Below are 21,544 nucleotides of genomic sequence, written 5' to 3' on the forward strand. Positions count from 1 at the left end.
CGAGGAACGGGACCACTCAGGGACCGAGCAGTGCCCGGCCGCCGCGGACGTCCTCCAGGAGATCGTCGAACACCACTCCCTGGTGGACGTCTGGCGCGATCACCACCCGGATGAGTTTTCCACGTTCACCTTCGTCCGGGTGGAGGCCCATCGGTTGCGCCACTCCCGGCTGGACCGCATTTACCTGTCACGTTTCCACCTTTCACGAACCCACTCCTCCAGCGTTCGGCCGCCCCCCTTTTCGGATCACCACCTTGCCACCGTGACGGCCTCTCTCTGCGCGGAGAGGCCGGGACCGGCCTTTTGGCACTTTAATAATAGTTTGATGGAGGAGGCGGGCTTCGTGGCATCCTTCTGGGAGTTCTAGCTGGCCTGGCGCGGGCAGAGGCGTGCCTTTCCCTCGGCGCAGCGGTGGTGGGACCTGGGGAAGGTGCGCGCCCAGCTCTTCTGCCGTGACTACACCCGGGGCGCCAGCCGACGGAGGGATGCGGCGATAGAGCAGTTGGAACGGGAGGTCTTGGAGCTGGAGAGGCGTCTGGCTGCTGGCCCCGAGGATCCATCCCTCTGCGGAGCGTACTGGGAGAAGCGGGAGGAGCTCCGGGCCCTCGAAGACCATCGGGCCAGGGTGCCTTTGTTCGATCCTGCATCCGCCTCCTTCGGGAGATGGATCGCGGCTCCCGCTTCTTCTATGCCCTGAAGAAAAGGAGGGGGGGCAAAAAGCATGTCACCTGCCTCCTGGTGGAGGACAGCACCCCCCTCACGGATCCGGCGGAGATGTGCGGGAGGGCCAGGGTCTTCTACGCGACTCTTTTCTCCCCGGATGCGACCGATCCTAACGCTTGCAAAGTGCTCTGGGACGGACTCCCGACGGTCAGCGCGGGCGACCGGGACCGGCTAGAGCTGCCTCTCACTCTGGCCGAGTTCTCGGAAGCCCTCCATCGCATGCCCACCAATAAATCTCCGGGCATGGACGGGCTGACCGTGGAGTTCTACCGCGTGTTCTGGGACGTCCTCGGCCCAGACCTAGTCACCGTCTGGGCCGAGTCTTTGTGGGGCGGGATCCTCCCTCTCTCGTGCAGGCGAGCCGTGCTCGCCTTATTGCCGAAGAGGGGGGACCTCCGTGACTTACGGAATTGGCATCCCGTCTCACTCCTCAGCACGGACTACAAAATTGTTGCGAAAGCCATCTCGATGCGGCTAGGGTCCGTGCTGGCGGACATGGTCCACCCGGACCAGACCTACACCGTCCCAGGCCGCATGATCTTTGATAACCTGTATCTGGTCCGGGACCTTCTGGAACTAGGGTGTAGGGATGGTCTGTCGTTCGCCCTCTTGTCCCTGGATCAGGAGAAGGCATTCGACAGGGTGGACCACGGGTATCTCCTGGGCCATCTGCGAGCGTTTGGCTTCAGACCCCAGTTTGTGTGTTTTCTCCAGGTGCTGTACGCTTCCACGGAGTGTCTGGTCAGGCTCAACTGGACCCTGACCGAGCCGGTCAGCTTCGGGCGAGGAGTACGGCAGGGGTGTCCCCTCTTGGGTCAGCTGTACGCTCTGACGATCGAGCCCTTCCTCTGTCTCCTCTGTCGGAGGCTGACGGGGTTGGTGCTCCGGGAGCCGGAGCTGCGGCTGGTCCTGTCGGCGTACGCCGACGATGTGCTCCTCGTGGTCCAGGACCCGGGCGACTTGGCGCGGGTGGAGGCTTGCCAGGCCATTTATTCGGCGGCCTCCTCCGCTCAGGTCAACTGGGTCAAGAGCTCTGGCCTGGTGGTCGGGGAAGGGTGGCAGGCGAGCTCCCTCCCACCCGCGCTTCAGGCCATCCGGTGGTCCGCTGCTCTATCTCGGCGTTTACCTTTCTGCCACTCATCCGTCTCCGCCGGATAACTGGCACAGTTTAGAGGGCGGGGTGAGGGCGCGGCTCCGGAAATGGACGGGACTACTCCGGTGCCTCTCTCTCCAGGGGAGGGCGCTGGTGCTGAATCAACTAGTCCTGTCCATGCTCTGGTACCAGCTCAACACCCTGGTCCCGGCCCCGGATTTCCTGGCCAACCTCCGGACGGCAGTTCTGGAGTTCTTTTGGCCAGGGATGCACTGGGTCTCTGCAGGGGTCCTTAACCTGCCCCTGAAGGAGGGGGGGACAAGGCCTGAAGTGCCTGCACACTCAGGTCCACGTCTTCCGCCTCCAGGCCCTGCAGAGGCTCCTGTATGGTGCCGGTAGTCCGGCGTGGAGAGCACTGGCGCACACCTTCCTCTACCGCTTCTGAGGGCTCCGATACGACCGGCAGCTCTTTTACCTCCATCCGAGAGGTCTTCCACGAGACCTCTCTGGGGTGCCGGTCTTCTACCAAGACCTCCTCCGGACCTGGAAGCTTTTTTCAACGACCAGGTCCGTGGCGGCCACCATGGGGGTCGATCTCCTCGCGGAGCCCCTGCTACACATCCCCCAGCTCTGTGTGCAGGTGGCGGAGTCCCCTGCGGTGCGCCAGAGGCTGGTCTTTTGCAGGAGTCACCAGGGTCGGAGAACTCCTGGGCTATGACCGGGGAGACTGGCTGGATCCCCTGACGCTTGCTCAGCGCATGGGGCTCTCCAGCCCTCGTACCCCCCGGCGTGTACTACAGGAGGTGAAGGCCGCTTTACTGCCCGCTGCTCGGGTTTACCTCCACCGGGTCCTGCGAGAGGGCACGCCCCGCCCACCTTCCACCCCGGGCCCCGTGGACCTTTTTATCGGGCCCCTACCCCGTGGACCCAATCGACCCCCTTGCCCTTTCACCGCGAGCCGGCTGCCCGATCTGCAGCCGGTTCTGTTCCAGACTCCACCAAGAAGACATCTGTACACGCTCGTGCTCCACACTCTTCACTACCTCACCCTCACGTCCCGCCCCGATACGAAATGGCGGGACCTCCTGCCACCTCTCGAGAGTGAGGAGCCCCGCTGGGCCAGCTTGTATTCTGCCCTGGTCCCGAGGCCCGCCGGGGATGTCAGTTGGCGGCTCCTTCATGGGGCCGTGAGCACGGGCGTGTACTTGGCGCGGTTTACCCCTTTCCCCAACACCTGCCCCTTTTGCGGCATGAAAGAGACCCTGGCACACGTTTATTTAGTGTGCGCCAGGTTGCAGCCCCTGTTCCGGCTCCTCTTGGATCTCCTCTTGCGTTTTTGGTTGCACTTTTCCCCTCACCTGTTTATCTATGCACTCCCCATCCGTGGCCCCACGAAGTCGCGGGATCTCCTTGTCAACCTCCTCTTGGCCCTGGCCAAACTAGCCATCTACACAACCAGGGAGAGGAGGTTGGCTGACAGGATTTACTGCGACTGTGGGGCCTATTTCCACTCCTCCGTCCATTCACGCATCCGGGCAGAGTTCCTCTGGGCGGCGTCCACTGGCTCCCTTGACGCCTTCGAGGAGCAGTGGGCGTTGTCTGGGGTTCTCTGCTCGGTGTCCCCATCAGGTTCTCTTCATTTAGCCCTATGACCTCACTCCCGATCCTATTTTTTTTTATTGGTTGTCCCACGTACTTAGTTAGTATCCCAGACCTGTGGATCCCCCCCCTTAGGCTCGGGGGAGGGAGGAAGGGGGAGGTCCTTTAGCAGTGGGCAGGCTTCGCCCGCCCAATTCCTGGATACTAATAGGACCAGACTCCTGTAGCCCACTGGCCTGGGTCTGTCACAGTATGTATAGTTGAGATTGTTTTCCAATGTGCATTACTTTGCATTTATCAACTGTGATAAACTCAGGACAGACAGTTGCAAGCGGGGGGTAGGAGTCAGTCCCAGAGGGTTAAAAGGCCCTCCTCCTTATCAACTGAGAGGCAACTACAGGTCAATCAGGTTCAGCTGAGAAAGGGTTACCAAGGTAGCAAATTAGAATCAGCTGAGGGGGAGCTACCTGAGGGTAATTAGGACCAGATGATTCCAACTTGAGGCTGCCTGAGACCTTTTTAAACCCCTCCCTGGGAGGAAGGAAGGGGGGAAGCAGAGAGAGAAGGAGCCCGGCTGCCAGGAGTGTTGGAGCAGCAAGGCAGCGAGCCTCCCCAGGAGGAGTGGCAGTACGCTCTCCCACAAGGCAGGGTAAAAATACTTTAAACAAGACTGGTGGGAAGACAGGGAACAGACTTCCCCTGAGTCCTAAGGGGGACTGCATTACCCAAGCCCGTCTCACCAGGGCTAAAAACAGCAGAGGCTGGGGAGACTGAGAAGGTACTTTGCCACACAACATTGAATTTCATCTGCCATTTTGTTGCCCAGTTACTCACTTTTGTGAGTTCCCTTTGTAACACTTTGCAGTCTGCCTGGGACTTAGGATTCTAAGAATGTCAGGGTTGGAAGGGTTCTCAGGAGGTCATCTAGTCCAACCCCCTGCTCAAAGCAGGAGCAATCCCCAACAAAATCATCCCAGCCAAGGCTTTGTCAAGCCTGACCTTAAAAACCTCTAAGGAAGGAGATTCCACCATTGCCCTAGGTAACTCATTCCAGTGCTTCACCACACTCCTAGTGAAAAAAGTTTTTCCTAATATCCAATCTAAACCTCCTGCACTGCAACTTGAGACCAATACTCCTTGTTTTGTCATCTGGTACCACTGAGAACAGTCTAGCTCCACCCTCTTTGGAACCCCCTTTCAGGTAGTTGAAAGCATCTATCAAATCCCCCCTCATTCTTCTCTTCTGCAGACTAAACAATACCAGTTTCCTCAGCCTCTCCTCATAAGTCATGTGCTCCAGCCCCTTAATCATTTTTGTTGCCCTCTGCTGGACTCTTTCCAATTTTTCCACATCCTTGTTGTAGTGTGGGGCCCGAAACTGGAAACAGTACTCCAGATGTGGCCTCACTAATGTCGAATGGAGGGGAATGACCACATCCCTCGATCTGCTGGCAATGCCCCTAATTATACAGCCCAAAATGCTGTTAGCTTTCTTGACAACAAGGACACACTGTTGACTCCTATCCAGCTTCTTGTCCACTGGAACTCCTAGGTACTTTTCTGCAGAACTGCTTCCTAGCCATTCGGTCCGTAGTCTGTAACAGTGAATGGGATTCTTCCACCCTTAACTATCTTGAATAGTTTTATATCATCTGCAAATTTTGCCACCTCACTGTTTACCCATTTTTCTAGATCATTTATGAGTATATTGAACAGTACTGGTCCCAGTACCAACCCCTCAGGGATACCACTATTTATCTCTCTCTGTTCTGAAAAATGGATAATTTATTCCTACCCTTTGTTTCCCACCTTTTAACCAGATATTGATCCATGAGAGGACTTTCCTCCTATCCCATGATGGCTTACTTTTGAAAAGTCAATTTAAATTAAATACATTTAAAAATATATATATAATGTGAGAAATCTATACCTGTTATATGTTTTGGTATAACTTGTATTATCCTTATGTTAAATTTGCATTAGCCTAACAAAAATTTACTTTATTCATATCTCTTTTTTATATCTCATCGGCTCTGACACCCCCACATAAATTCGAACACCCTCCCTAATTTCAATTTCTGGGGAAACCACTGGGAGGGAGGAAGTGGGGAGGCTGTGCACCACAAGACAGCTGATTGCCACTAGCAGGAGGCGGGGGGAAAGGCGCTGATCCTTGTGGGCCGCCGGCGCATGGGAGGTGCTGGGGCGAGTAGGGGAGCTGATGGGGGGCTGCCAGCCTGTTCAATACCTGTATTAAATTGCTTGTTTAAAATTGTTTAAAATGTATATAATGCCTTTTGTCTGGCAAAAATTTTTTCCCTGGAACGTGATCCCCCCTATTTACATTAATTCTTATGGGGAAATTGGATTCGCTTAACATTGTTTTGCTTAAAGTCGTTTTTTTCAGGACCATAACTACAACGTTAAGTGAGGAATTACTGTATTTTACACACATCACCACCTAGTGGCTGAGCAGTATAATACAGTTTAGCACTCCATTACACAGCATGTGGGGCTGTCAAACTCTAGGTTGAGGGGGAGCCAGGCGTGAGGGGAGCAGGGTTCCTTCAGAGGTGCAGGCAGTGTGAAAGTAGATGGCTCAGTTTGGAAGGGCTGGTGCAGTGTCACTGGTGTAACTTTAGTGCCCTCATGGCCAAGATGGAGTCTGCTCTGCAGGCAGCTCTGGCCAAGAGACAGCGCATGCAGGAATGCAGCAGGAGAAATCCCCTCCACCCCAGGGGCACCTGTTCCAAACCCCGCAGAGTGAACACACACACCCAACAGGAAAAGTAGAATGGATATAACAAGGGAGATATTTATTTACAGAGGACTGAGAGGAGAAAAACAACAAGGGGAAATATAGGGAGAGCAGTAAAACAGGGCTGCATTCAAACCAAAACCCCACGGGCTAGGTTGGACCAAATCCTGCGGTCCAAATCCACCCGACAAGAAAGGAGGAACAGGCTGAAGCTGCAGTGGGGTCAAAGGGGGAGCTGCTCGGGGTGGGGGAGAAGCTACTTCATAGCTGGCACATAAAAACAAGAAGCTGGTTTTTCAATTCCAATGCCCCCTGGAGTTTCCCTCCTTTTTTCTTACTCTCCCCCTCCCGCCTGGGAAAAAGATTTAAAGGGGCCATGCTCTCTAAACCCCAAAGGGGTTACACTGGTTCTGACGTCGCCCACCAGGACTTGTGTTTTGCTGGCTACTTAGGGCTCTTCTGCACTGGAAACATTACAGTGGCACAGTGGCAGCTCTGCAGCTACAGCACTTCTGTGTAGATGTGACCGACGCTGACAGGAGAGGCAGGAGGGTCAGTCCACCTCCTTGAGAGGCAGTAGATAGGTCACTGAAATACAATATGCAGCTGAGTCTTTTCTCTCAGTGCATCAAGAGATGGCAGGTGAGAGCTCACTCAGGCCACGGCTTACGTCAGCCAATGTTTGGAGATTCCCAAGGTGTCCAGCCATAGAGAAAGACACTTACCTCATCTCTTTGCTTTCTTCCAGCTTCCATGACAGGATTCCCCATGACAGGTAAATACAAACATAGGCACAGGGTGTGGCGTCTGTCTGTATGTGTGGGGTGCATGCTGCAGGGTGCAGCTCTCTCATAAATTGGGATGAGGAAGGGATAAATTAAGGTTCTTCTTCGAGTGATTGCTCCTATGCATTCCAGTTAGGTGTGCGCGCCGCGCGTGCACGGCATCTCGGAACTTTTTTTACCCTAGCAACACTGGCGGGCCGGCTGGGCGCCCCCTGGAGTGGCGCCGCTATGGCGCTGAATATATACCCCAGCCGGCCCGTCCGCTCCTCAGTTCCTTCTTACCACCCGTGACGGCCAGTTGGAACTGTGGAGTGCTCTCTGTCCTCCACTACCCTAGCTTTTGCTAAAGGTTTTTTGTATATAGTTAGTTCTTAGTTCGTGTAGATAGTTGTTATAGTTAGTTAGTTAGGTTTAGTGTTAAGGTTAGGGGGTTTCCCCTCCCTTTCCTCTCCCGGTGCGGGCTCATGCCCAAGGCACCGGGCTTTAAGCCCTGCGCAATCTGCCAGAGGCCTATGCCCATCGGGGACCCGCACGATGCCTGTCTTCGTTGCCTCGGCGAGGGCCATCGGACAGACAAGTGTCAGATCTGTTCTGCCTTCAAGCCGAGAACACGTAAGGAGCGGGACTATAGACTTAAGCAGCTCCTCATGGAGGCGTCGTTACAGCCCCCGGCACCGGCCGCGCCGGCACCGAGAGCCTCATCGGTGCAGAGCGCACCGGCTGCTCCGAGCCGTTCCGGCACCGCGGCGCCGCAGCCTCAGCCGGCGGCTCCGAAGACCCGGCACCGCTCCCTTTCGCCTGCTAGGAAGCGCAGGCTGGCGAAGGCGATCGCTAAGTCCCGCGCTGAGGACTCAGCCAAGACTGTTGCGCCACCTGCCACTCCCGCGGTGGCCATGCACCAGGCGGGCACCGGGCTGTTGACTCCGGCGCCGCAAGGGCCGTCGAGTCCGGCACCGCCATGCTCCCCGGCACCGTCCGCGGTTGAGCCACGACTGCCGTCGACGCCGGAGACTTTCTCCGCGGCACGTGAGCTGATACAGCTCGTAGAGGCACCGAGCCTCCGGCCCCCAGCACCGCCAGTGCAGGCTGTCGCGTCTGCAGGCAAACCGGCAATGATGATCCGGCCGCCCTCCGCGGACCGCCGGCACAGACGACGCTCCCAGTCCCGGTCACGCTCCCGGTCCCGACGAAGGTCGCCATCCCGCCGATCTCGCTCTCGGCACCGCTCGCCGTCCCGGTACCGGTCGCCATCCCGACGCCGGTCGGAGTCCCGGTACCATTCGTCATCCCGGTACCGGTCGCACTCTCGGCACCGATCCAGGTCCCGATCGCCGTCACGTCGGCACCGTCGGAGGTCTCAGTCCCGGCACCGTTCCTGGCACCGCGACTCTCGCAGCCATTCCCGGCACCGCAGATCCCGCTCCCGGTCGAGCTCCCGGCACCGGTCGAGCTCCCGGCACCGCGGTGGCCGACGGTCTCGGTCACCGTCCCGGTACCGAATGGACAGACACTGTTTCTCGGCACCGTCTGCGGACAGACTACCGCCTTCGGCGGTACAATCCGTCAGCGCCTCAGCACCTCCTTGGCCATCCCGCCCGGCATCGGTGGCCTCCGGCGCGGACAGCAATGCACACTTGCCACCGACCCCTCACGGTGATCCTCAAGGGGCTCAAAAGTGGGGCTTCTGGGTTCCCTGGGCCCAGTATGAAGCGCAGGGGGTACCGTTTCCCCCGAGAGACTCGGCCTCCGAGCGCAGGGCCCCCGAGGCAACGGTTAGCCAGGCGGCCCCTTCGCCTCGACGTGAGCCCTCCGTTCCACCGGACCGCCGGTCCTCCGGTCCTCCGTGCAGCACGACCCAGCCGAGGCGCAGTCAGCAGCCCCTGCGGAGGAGGCCGTCGTGCAGGGCTTGTCCTCATCGTCCTCCCCGGACGAGGCGGTGGCCGGTGCTTCGACCAAGGAGCCGCCGCCCATTGACCTGAAGGCCCACCAGGACCTGCTTCGCCGGGTGGCGACGGCCATGGATCTCCCAGTAGCGGAGGTCCAAGAGGATGAGGACCCTATTACCAACGTGGTTGGTGCGCACGCTCCCGTGCGGGTGGCGTTGCCCTTTGTGAAAACAATCCAAAAGAACGCCACCACGCTTTGGCAAACACCCGCTTCCATCCCTCCCATGGCCTGAGGGGTCGAGCGTAAATACTCAGTTCCCCCTACGGGCTATGAGTACCTTTATACCCACCCGACCCCGGACTCCTTGGTGGTGCAATCGGTTAACGACCGCGAGAAGCACGGTCAACCTGCCCCTGCGCCGAAGTCCAAGGACGCCCGGCGCATGGACCTGCTAGGCCGCAAGGTCTACTCGGCGGGTGGCCTACAGATGCGTATTGCTAACCAGATGGTCCTCCTAGCCAGATACGTCTTTGATATCCTAATGTCCCTGGCAAAGTTCACGGAGCTCCTGCCGTCAGCCTCCCGCCAGGAGTTCACGGCGATGTTAGAGGAGGGAAGGAGATCATCTAGGTCCTCCATCACGGCAGCCCTTGACGCTGCGGACTCCGGAGCTCGGACCTTAGCCTCCGGCGTGTCGATGCGGCGCATAGCCTGGCTGCAGTCCTCCACCCTGCCACCGGAGGTGCAATATACACTGCAGGACCTGCCCTTCGACACGCAGGGTCTTTTTTCCGAAAAGACAGATTCCCGGATCCAGACCCTAAAGGACGGTCGCGTTGCCATCCGCACCCTAGGGATGCACACGCCGGCGACACAACGCAGGTCCTTCCGGCAGCAACCCTCCCGGCCCTTCTACCAGCAACGCTATCAGCCATACAATAGCTGGCGACCGGCTCAAAATCGCCGTCGTCCTTCCGGCAATCGGCGTAGCCAGGGCCAGGCCTCTTCTAAGGCCCCTCAGGGGGCCAAGCAGGCCTTTTGATGGGACGCTCGAGGACGGCCCATCACTCTCCCTACCGGATCCTTCCCCTTTATTTTACAACCGCCTTTCCCATTTCTTTTCGGCATGGTCCCAATTAACAACAGACAGCTGGGTGCTTCAGACAGTCCAGTCGGGATACCGCCTTCAATTTGTTTCACCCCCGCCTTCCCACCCACCCTCCCGGTCCCTCTTCAGGGACCCCTCTCACGACCAATTCCTCTTACAGGAGGTCCAGACTCTGTTGAGCGTGGGTGCCATAGAGGCAGTGCCTCAAGACAGGCGGGGCAGGGGATTCTACTCCTGTTATTTTCTCATCCCCAAAGCGAAAGGGGGGCTACGTCCTATCCTGGACCTTTGCGAGCTGAACAAGTTCCTGCTCAAGCCCAAGTTTCGCATGGTTACCTTGGGGACCATCATTCCCTCCCTGGATCCGGGAGACTGGTTTGCCGCCCTTGACATGAAGGACGCCTACTTCCATGTCGCGATTTATCCTCCTCACCGACGTTACCTCCGGTTTGTCGTCAACAACGCCCACTACCAGTTCGCCGTGTTGCCATTCGGGCTCTCCACCGCACCGAGGGTGTTCACCAAATGCATGGCGGTGGTTGCCGCAGCCCTCCGCCGTCGTCAGATACATGTCTACCCGTATCTCGACAACTGGCTGGTTCGCGGTCAGTCTCAACAGCTGGTGATGGGCCAGTTGACAGGCATTCTGTCCCTCTTCCGACGGCTCGGGCTTCTCATCAACGCCGAGAAGTCCACTTTGGTTCCGTCACAGCAGGTGGAGTTCATTGGAGCGGTCCTCGACTCCGTGATAGCCCGAGCCTGCCTGCCACAATCTCGACATCAGACCATGGTCTCCATCATCCAGGACCTCGTCTCCTTCCCGACCACGACAGTGTGCTCCTGCCTCCGCCTCCTAGGCCACATGGCATCATGCACGTATGTCACCGCGTACACGCGGCTCCACCTCCGCCCGTTCCAGTCTTGGCTCGCGTCGGTGTACCGACCGAATCGCGATCCCATCGATATGGTGGTCACAGTCTCCAGGCAGACCCTCGACTCCCTCGACTGGTGGCTAGACCCGCAGGTCGTCTGTGCGGGAGTCCCGTTCCATCCGCCTCGCCCGTCCGCCATGCTCACCACGGATGCCTCAGCACTCGGTTGGGGGGCTCACCTGGGCGACCTTCACACCCAAGGTCTGTGGTCGCCCCAGGAGCTCACTCTCCACATCAATGTACGCGAGCTGCAAGCGATCCGTCTGGCCTGTCGCACCTTCTGCACCCACCTGCAAGGCCGCTGTGAGACAGTGTTCACGGACAATACGACAGCAATGTTCTACGTGAACAAGCAGGGCGGATCCCGCTCCTCCCTCCTCTGCAAGGAAGCGTTGCTCCTGTGGGACTTCTGCGTGACCCACTCCATTCACCTGGAAGCGTCCTTTCTTCCGGGAGTGCAGAACACGCTGGCCGACCATCTCAGCAGGTCGTTCCTCTCCAACGAGTGGTCCCTCCGTCCAGATGTCGTGCACACGATCTTCCAGAGGTGGGGGTTTCCCCAAGTAGACCTATTCGCGTCCAAGGAGAACAGGAAGTGTCACCTGTTTTGCTCGTTCCGGGGTCACTCGCCGGGCTCCCTGTTGGACGCCTTCCTGTATTCCTGGAAGGATCGCCTACTCTACGCCTTCCCTCCGTTCCCGCTCGTTCACCGAGTGCATCAGGAGCTGCGGAGGGACAGAGCCACCGTCATTCTCGTAGCTCCGGCCTGGGCGAGGCAGCATTGGTACTCCCTGCTGCTTGAGCTCTCCGTTCGGGATCCCATTCCCCTTCCGTTGTGGCCGGACCTCATCACCCAGGACTTCGGCAGGCTCCGCCATCCGAGCCTGCAGTCCCTCCATCTTACAGCTTGGTACCTGAGTGGTTGACCCACGCAGAGAGGGACTGCTCGGCGGCAGTACAGCAAGTCCTGCTAGAGAGCAGAAAGCCTTCCACTCGCTCCACCTATCTGGCGAAATGGAAGAGGTTCGCGCTCTGGTGTGACCAACGAGGCCTCAATCCCTTCGTAATCCCAGTCCCTACTATCCTGGACTACCTCTGGTACCTTAAGGAGCAAGGTCTTGCGGTCTCCTCCCTGAGGGTTCACCTGGCAGCAGTGTCCGCCTTTCGTCCATCGGTGGAAGGTCGGTCCATCTTCTCCAACCAGATGGTTTCTCGCTTCCTTAAAGGCCTGGACCACTTATACCCGCCGGTCCGGCGTCCTGCTCTGACCTGGGATTTGAACCTCGTGCTGGCCAAGCTGATGGGTCCCCCCTTCGAGCCCTTGGCCACATGCTCCCTGCTCTACCTCTCCTGGAAGACGGCCTTCCTTGTCGCCATTACATCAGCGAGATGAGTTTCTGAGCTCCGCACTCTGACGGTTGGTCCGCCATACACCGTCTTCCACGGAGACAAGGTGCAGCTTCGACCACATCCGGCCTTCCTCCCAAAGGTGGTGTCAGCCTTCCACCTCAACCAGGAGATTTTCCTCCCGGTGTTCTTCCCGAAGCCTCATGCCTCACCTCGGGAGCAACAGCTGCACACCCTCGACGTCCGCAGGGCACTCGCTTTCTACATCGAGCGGACTAAACCATACCGGCGTTCGCCCCAGCTGTTCGTAGCGGTTGCTGACCGCATGAAGGGCGAGCCGATATCCTCCCAGCGGATTTCCTCTTGGGTCACCGCGTGTATCCGGACCTGCTACGAGCTTGCTCGCGTGCCGCCATGCCGCCTCACCGCACACTCGACGAGGGTGCACGCCTCGTCGGCTGCCTTCCTGGCCCACGTTCCGATCCAGGACATCTGTCGAGCGGCCACCTGGTCTTCGGTCCATACCTTCACCTCCCACTACGCGTTGGTGCAACAGTCTCGAGACAACGCAGCCTTCGGCTCAGCGGTTTTACACTCCGCCACGTCTCACTCCGACCCCACCGCCTAGGTAAGGCTTGGGAATCACCTAAATGGAATGCATAGGAGCAATCACTCGAAGAAGAAAAGACGGTTACTCACCGTAGTAACTGTTGTTCTTCGAGATTTGTTGCTCCTATCCATTCCAGACCCGCCCTCCTTCCCCACTGTCAGAGTAGCCGGCAAGAAGAAACTGAGGAGCGGACGGGCCGGCTGGGGTATATATTCAGCGCCATAGTGGCGCCACTCCAGGGGGCGCCCAGCCGGCCCGCCAGTGTTGCTAGGGTAAAAAAAGTTCCGAGATGCCGTGCACGCGCGGCGCGCACACCTAACTGGAATGGATAGGAGCAACACATCTCGAAGAACAACAGTTACTATGGTGAGTAACCGTCTTTTATTTAATCTAGTCATTCAAATGTAGGACTGGAGACCTGGGTTCAAATCCTGCCTACACCAAACTCACCCCATGGTCTCAGCCCATCACTTTCTCACTCCGTGTCCTAGTTTCCCCACCAATGAATTGTTAACAAGGCGGACTGTGTGGCAGAGTGCAGGGCATTCTGGCTGTTGGATACCGGTGGAAATCCCCAGCCATCCAGCATCCGAAGGGCTCACCCTTGCCCAGTAAGGCTGATTGAAATTTGGCTCTGGCAGTGGCTGTTTGAGCTGTGTCAGTCTGAGGTGACCCCAGATTTACCCTGGGATAGGATCTGCCCAAACAGATATTTTGTCTTTAGTTATTGTTAGACTTGTATCATCTCAGCTCTGGCTGTGGCTGGTCAGTGGCCCAACCCCTGCACAGGGCAAATGGAGGTGCTTTGTACTGACACTGGGGGCCGTGATGCTACCTGGGCCTGTGAGAGTGGGGGTGCGGTACCAGTAGATGGGCTGCCATGGTGACATCACCACACGAGGGTGCTCAGTTCAGGATATGAGTGGCCCTGTCTGTCTGGACACTGTGGAATATAGAGGAGCTGAGTCAGCCCCAGGGGACTCTTTGGGAAGCAGAAGTACAGCCCCGTGAGGCTGCTGCTGTTGGCTCTGGCTAGGCAGGGTCATCAGGGCGCAGACGGGGAGGAAGCCCAGGCAGGGACAAAGGGCAGTTCAGTCTCCTGAGCAGTTTTTCCCATTTGCCCCACGGCTGGGAGCCGCTCAGACTGAGGGCTGGCCTGGCCTGCACACACCTGTCCTGTCATGGAGGGGGATTAACCCCCAGCAGCTCATTTCACATTTTGGGCATCAGAAAGCTGCAATGGCTGCGACTTCCACTCACTACCAGCTTGGACCCAGCGCCCCAGACGTGAAAGCCCAAGTGCCTGTTCCCCGCACACCAGTCACTGGGCTGAGCTGGGACGAAACGGGAAATGGTGCCTTCCGGGGAAGCAGCCCCAGGTCTCCTTCCCCCAATGTACTGCATCAGGTCATCCCCCTCGCACAGACTGTACCGGAGCCAGCATCCCCCGGAGAGAAAGACCCTGTGTCCCATTCTCCATCCCACGAGTCAGCTATTCCCCAGTAGCTGGGACTGGATCAGAACTGGTGACCTCCATAGAGGAACCCAGCAGTATCCCGTTCCCAGCCTACCTGAACCAATCAGTCTGCCACGCTGGGACTGATGGCAGCCAGAGCAAACTATATGGAACAAGCACCATCCCTGAGTGATTCTTCCCTTGGGTGTTTGCAGACTCAGGCATCTCAGAAGTGGATCAGCTCCGACTGGTGAATGGTTCGAGTCGCTGTGCTGGGAGAGTTGAGGTGCTGTACAACCAGGTGTGGGGAACCGTGTGTGATGACGACTGGGACATAACTGATGCTGGAGTCGTGTGCAGGCAGCTGGGCTGTGGGACGGTGCTATCAGCCCCAGGAGGGGCTCGATTTGGGCAAGGATCAGACCGTATCTGGCTGGATGACATCAACTGCGCAGGGACAGAAAATGCCCTCTCTGATTGCGGGGCTCAGCCTTGGGGAACGAATAACTGTAACCACGGAGAAGATGCCGGTGTTGTGTGCTCAGGTAACCTTCATCTACCACTCTGCCTGTTTCAGGGAGCAGGGTGGGTAGCAGATTACGGGGCATTGTCCTCTCACAGCCAGTACTGACCCCAGCATGGCGCTTGAAGCCTATGCTTCAAGGAGCAATATGGGGGTTCCAGTAGAGAGCCGTCTCCTCTCCGTCTCTGCTGACCCTAATTAGCCTGTGTTGCTCTTTCGGCCTGTGCTGCAGGGAACAGTGTGGGGGCTCAGAAGGGGATGCTCACGCTCTCCCCTTGATGTCAGTGCTGGCCCCAAAGGGGGCCTGTGCTGCAGGTAGGGGTGTGTCAGTAAGGGTCTGTCATAGGTTTCACCCGCACTCTGAACTTTAGGATACAGATGTGGGGACCTGCATGAGAACCCCTAAGCTTAATTACCAGCTTAGATCAGGTTGCTGCCACCACCCAAATAGTTTAAAACAGCTGTTTATAAGTCATTTGGGAACTCTGTCTCCCCCGCCACCCCTCCAAAATCTCTCCCTCCCAAGTACTGTAACCCTTCCCTGGGTAACCTTGAGAGTCTTCTCCACCAATTTCCTGGTGAACACCAATCCAAACCCCCTTGGATCTTAAAACAAGGGAAAAATCAATCAGGTTCTTAAAAAGAAGACTTTTAATTAAGGAAAGGAAGGTAAAAAGAAAACCTCTGGGGGACAAGATTTTTCAAGAGGAAGGAGGGAAGTTTTCCTTTGTCTCAGAGTCCCTCAGAGTCCTGCAGCCACTGAGGGATCCCTTTATGAAGTGTTGGGTTCTTTTCTCCGTCACTCCAGGTGATCTACATTTCAGCTAATTACCCCTGAACCTGTAATATGCCCAACTGCTGTGACTAGAGACACGTTCTTCCTCACTTCCTCTTCTACACTCTTTTCCCCTTTGGGGGGAGGGATAGCTCAGTGGTTTGAGCATTGGCTTGCTAAACCCAGGGTTGTGAATTCAATCCTTCAGGGGGCCACTTAGGGATCTGGGGCAAAAACTGGTCCTGCTAGTGAAGACAGGGGCTGGACTCAATGACCTTTCAAGTTCCCTTTCAGTTCTAGGAGATTGGTATATCTCCAATTATTACCAGATTCCTGTACCCCACTGGCCTGGGTCTGTCACAGTATGTATAGTTGAGAATGTTTTCCAATGTGCATTACTTTGCATTTATCAACATTGCATTTCATCTGCCATTTTGTTGCCCTGTTACTCTGTTTTGTGAGTTCCCTTTGTAACTTTTTGCAGTCTGCCTGGGACTTAGAATCATAGAATGTCAGGGTTGGAAGGGTTCTCAGGAGGTATCTAGTCCAACGCCCTGCTCAAAGCAGGAGTAATCCCCAACGAAACCATCCCAGCCAGGGCTTTGTCAAGCCTGACCTTAAAAACCTCTAAGGAAGGAGATTCCACCACCGCCCTAGGTAACTCATTCCAGTGCTTCACCACCCTCCTAGTGAAAAAGTTTTTCCTAATATCCAACCTAAACCTCCTGCACTGCAACTTGAGACCAATACTCCTTGTTTTCTCTTCTGGTATCACTGAGAACAGTCTAGATCCATCCTCTTTGGGACCCCCTTTCAGGTAGTTGAAAGCAGCTATCAAATCCCCCCTCATTCTTCTCTTTTGCAGACTAAACAATCCCAGTTCCTTCAGCCTCTCCTCATAAGTCATGTGCTCCAGCCCCCTAATCATTTTTGTTGCTCTCTGCTGGACTCTTTCCAAGTTTTCCACATCCTTCTTGTAGTGTGGGGCCCAAAACTGGAAACAGTACTCCAGATGAGGCCTCACCAATGTCGAATGGAGGGGAATGACCACGTCCCTCCATCTGCTGGCAATGCCCCTAATTATACAGCCCAAAATGCTGTTAGCTTTCTTGACAACAAGGGCACACTGTTGACTCATATCCAGCTTCTTGTCCACTGGAACTCCTAGGTACTTTTCTGCAAAATTGTTTCCTAGACATTCGGTCCGTAGTCTGTAACAGTGAATGGGATTCTTCCGTCCTTAACTATCTTGAGTAGTTTTATATTCTCTGCAAATTTTGCCACCTCGCTGTTTACCCATTTTTCTAGATCATTTATGTGTATGTTGAACAGTAATGGTCCCAGTACCAACCCCTCAGGGATACCACTATTTATTTCTCTCCATTCCAAAAAACTGATAATTTATTCCTACCCTTTGTTTCCCACCTTTTAACCAGATCCATGAGAGGACTTTCCCCTTATCCCATGATGGCTTACTTTTTAAAAGTCAATTTAAATTAAATATTTTTTTTAAATTATATGTTGTTAGAAATCTAGACCTGTTAAATGTTTTGGTTTAACATGTATTATCCTTCTGTTAAATTTGCATTATCCTAACAAAACATTTTACTTTATTCATATCTCTTTTATATATCTCATCGGCTCTGACACCCCCCCTGTAAATTCGAATACCCCCCCTATTTCACTTTCTTGGGAAACCACTGATAGGGAGGGAGGAAGGGGGGAGGCTGTGCACCAGAAGACAGCTGATTGCCACGGGCAGGAGGCTGGGGGAGTAGGGGGAAGACGCTGATTGCTGGGGGCCACCGGCAGGCGGGAGGCACTGGGGGGGGGTTAGGGGAGCTGATGGGGGTGCTGCCAGCCTGTTTAATACCTGTATTAAATTGCTTGTTTAAAATTGTTTAAAATGTATATAATGCCTTTTGTCTGGCAAAATTTTTTTCCCTCGAACCTGATCCTGCCTATTTCCATTAATTCTTATGGGGAAATTGGATTCTCTTAACATTGTTTTGCTTAAAGTCGCTTTTTTCAGGACCATAACTACAACGTTAAGTGAGGAATTACAGCATTCGACACACATCGCCACCTAGTGGCTGAGCAGTATACTACAGCTTAGCACTCCATTACACACATGTGGGGCTGTCAAACTCCAGGTTTGGGGGGAGCCAGGCCTGAGGGGAGCAGGGTGTGGGGGTCCTTCAGAGGTGCAGGCAGTGTGGAAGTAGGTGGCTCAGTTTGTAAGGGCTGGTGCAGTGTCACTGGTTCTGACGTCATTCACCAGGTCTTGTCTTTTGTCGGCTACTTATGGCTCTTCTGCACTGGAAACATTACAGTGGCACGGTGGCAGCTCTGCAGCTACAGCACTTCTGTGTAGATGCGACCGATGCCGACAGGAGGAGCAGGAGGGTCAATCCACCTCTTTGAGAGGTAGTAGATAGGTCACTGAAATACAACATGCAGCTGAGTCTTTTCTCTCAGTGCATCAAGAGATGTTAGGGGAGAGCTCACTCAGGCCACAGCTTACATCAGCCAATGTTTGGAGATCCCCATGGTGACCAGCCATGGAGACAGAGACTTACCTCATTTCTTTGCTTTCTTCCAGCTTCCATGACAGGATTCCCCATGACAGGTAAATACAAACATAGACATAGGGTGTGAAGTCTGTCCATATGTGTGGGGTGCATGCTGCAGGGTCCAGCTATCTCATAAATTGGGGTGAGGAAGGGATGAGTTAAGGTTATTTAATCTAGTCATTCAAGTATAGGACTGGAGACCTGGGTTCAACTCGTGCCTCCACCAGACTCACCCCATGGTCTCAGCCGATCACTTCCTCACTACATGTCCTAGTTTCCCTACAAGTTAATTGTTAACAAGGTGGGCTGTGTGGCAGAGTGCAGGGCATTCTGGCTGTTGGATACCGGTGGAAATCCCCAGCCATCCAGCATCCGAAGGGCTCACCCTTGCCCAGTAAGGCTGATTGAAATTTTGGCTCTGGCAGTGGCTGTTTGAGCTGTGCCACCTCACTGGTTACTTATTTTTCTAGATCATTTACGAATATGTTGAACAGTACTGGTCCCAGTACCAACCCCTCAGGGATACCACTATTTATCTCTCTCTATTCTGAAAAACTGATAATTTATTCCTACCCTTTGTTTCCCACCTTTTAACCAGATATTGATCCATGAGAGGACTTTCCCCTTATCCCATGATGGCTTACTTTTCAAAAGTCAATTTAAATTAAATACATTTTAAAAAAAAACGTTATATAATGTTAGAAATCTAGACCTGCTATATGTTTTGGTATATCTTGTATTATCCTTATGTTAAATTTGCATTAGCCTAAGAAAACATTTACTTTATTCATATCTCTTTTTTATATCTCATCGTCTCTGACACCCCCCCCCCCATAAATTCGAACACCCACCCTGTCATAAACAGATAGTTAAGGGTTAAGTTCTCTTTTACCTGTAAAGGGTTAACAAGCTCAGTAACCTGATGAACACCTGACCAGAGGACCAATCAACGGACAAGATAATTTCAAATCTCTGTGGAGGGAAGTCTTTGTCTGTGTTCTTTGTTGGCTCTTCTGCACTAAACATTACAGTGGCAGCTCTGCAGCTGTAGCACTTCTGTGTAGATGTGACCGACGCTGACAGGAGAGGCAGTAGATAGGTCACTGAAATACAATATGCAGCTGAGTCTTTTCTCTCAGTGCATCAAGAGATGGCAGGTGAGAGATCACTCAGGCCACGCCTTACGTCAGCCAATGTTTGGAGATTCCCAAGGTGTCCAGCCATATAGACAGACACTTACCTCATCTCTTTGCTTTCTTTCAGCTTCCATGACAGGATTCCCAATGACAGGTAAATACAAACATAGGCAGAGGGTGTGGAGTCTGTCTGTATGTGTGGGGTGCATGCTGCAGGGTGCAGCTCTCTCATAAATTGGGGTGAGGAAGGGACAAGTTAAGGTTATATAATCTAGTCTTTCAAGTGTAGGACTGGAGACCTGGGTTCAAATCGTGCCTCCACCAGACTCACCCCATGGTCTCAGCCGATCACTTCCTCACTACATGTCCTAGTTTCCCCACAAGTGAATTGTTAACAAGGCGGACTGTGTGGCAGAGTGCAGGGCATTCTGGCCGTTCGATACCGGTGGAAATCCCCAGCCATCCTGCATCCGAAGGGCTCACCCTTGCCAAGTAAGGCAGATTGAAATTTTGGCTCTGGCAGTGACGGTTTGAGCTGTGTCAGTCTGAGGTGACCCCAGATTTACCCTGGGATTGGATCTGCCCCAACAGATATTTTGTCTTTAGTTATTGTTAGACTTGTATCATCTCAGCTCTGGCTGTGGCTGGTGAGTGTCCCCACCCCTGCACAGGGCAAATGGAGATGGTGTGTGCTGACACTGGGGGCCGTGATGCTACCTGGGCCTGTGAGAGGTGGGGGTGGGGTACCAGGGGATGGGCTGCCATGGTGCCGTCACCACAGGCGGGTGCTCAGTTCAGCATATGAGTGGCCCTGTCTGTCTGGACACTGTGGAATATAGAGGAGCTGAGTCAGCCCCAGGGGAGTCTTTGGGGAGCAGAACTACAGCCCCGTGAGGCTGCTGCTGTTGGCTCTGGCCAGGCATGATCATCGGGGCGCAGACAGGGAGGGAGCCCAGGAAGGGGCAAAGGGCAGTTTAGTCTCCTGACCAGTTTTGCCCTTTGCCCCACGGCTGGGAGCCCCTCAGACTGAGGGCTGGCCTGGCCTGTCATGGAGGGGAATTAACCCCAGTGGCTCATTTCACATTTCGGGCGTCAGAGAGCTGCTATGGCTGCGACTTCCACTCACTACCAGCTTGGACCCAGGGCCCCAGACGTGAAAGCCAAGTGCCTGTTCCCCACACAACAGGCCCTGGGCTGAGCTGGGACGAAACGGGAAATGGTGCCCTCCGGGGGAGAAGCCCCAGCTCTCCTTCCCCCAATGTACTGCATCAGTTCATCCCCCCCACACAGACTGTGTGGAGTAAGCATTCCCTGGAGAGAAAGACCCTGTGTCCCATTCTCCATCCCATGAGTCAGCCATTCCCCCATGCCTGGGGCTGGATCAGAACTGGTGACCTCCAGAGAGGAACCCCGCAGTGTCCCATTCCCAGCCTACCTGAACCAACCAGTCTGCCACACTGGGACTGAATGGCAGCCAGAGCAAACTATATGGAACAAGCACCATCCCTGAGTGTTTCTTCCCTTGGGTGTTTGCAGACTCAGGCATCTCAGAAGTGGCTCAGCTCCGACTGGTGAATGGTTTGAGTCGCTGCGCTGGGAGAGTCGAGGTGCTTTACAACCAGGTGTGGGGAACCGTGTGTGATCATGATTGGGACATAACTGATGCTGGAGTCGTGTGCAGGCAGCTGGGCTGTGGGACGGCGTTATCAGCCCCAGGAGGGGCTCGATTTGGGCAAGGATCAGACCCTATCTGGCTGGATGACGTCACCTGCACAGGGACAGAAGTTGCCCTCTCCAGTTGCGGGGCTCAGCCTTGGGGAGACAATAACTGTAACCACGGAGAAGATGCCGGTGTTGTGTGCTCAGGTAACCTTCATCTACCACCCTGCCTGTTTCAGGGAGCAGGCTGGGAAGCACATTACGGGGCGTTGTCCTCTCACAGCCAGTACTGACCCCAGCACGGTGCTTGGGGCCTGTGCTTCAGAGAGCAATTTGGCGGGTCCAGTAGAAAGCCCTCTCCTCTCAGTCTGTGCTGACCCTAACTGCCCCGTGCTGAAGGGAGCGGTGTCGGGGCTCAGTAGGGGACACTCTACTGATGTCAGTGCTGGCCCCAAAGGGGGCCCGTGGTGCAGGTAGGGGTGAGTCAGTAAGGGGCTCTCTCCCTTTGTAGTTGTGCTGACCCTAATGCCCTGGTGCGGTGCCATGCGCCCCTCCAAAGAGGAAGCCTTGTCTGTGCCCT

The 21,544-nt window shown here is 55.2% G+C and overlaps 1 protein-coding gene across 1 annotated transcript in view; it reads left to right on the top strand.

Moving 5' to 3' along the window:
* Positions 1–21,544, top strand: part of LOC120388133 — a 736,578-nt gene that overhangs the window by 244,429 nt on the left and 470,605 nt on the right. The window contains 3 exon segments of the mRNA XM_039509761.1: positions 6,922–6,948; positions 14,514–14,843; positions 18,199–18,225. Of these exon segments, the coding sequence (XP_039365695.1) occupies positions 6,922–6,948; positions 14,514–14,843; positions 18,199–18,225 (384 nt within the window).

Source organism: Mauremys reevesii, linkage group 22, assembly GCF_016161935.1.
Source record: "Mauremys reevesii isolate NIE-2019 linkage group 22, ASM1616193v1, whole genome shotgun sequence".
NCBI lineage: Eukaryota > Metazoa > Chordata > Testudines > Geoemydidae > Mauremys > Mauremys reevesii.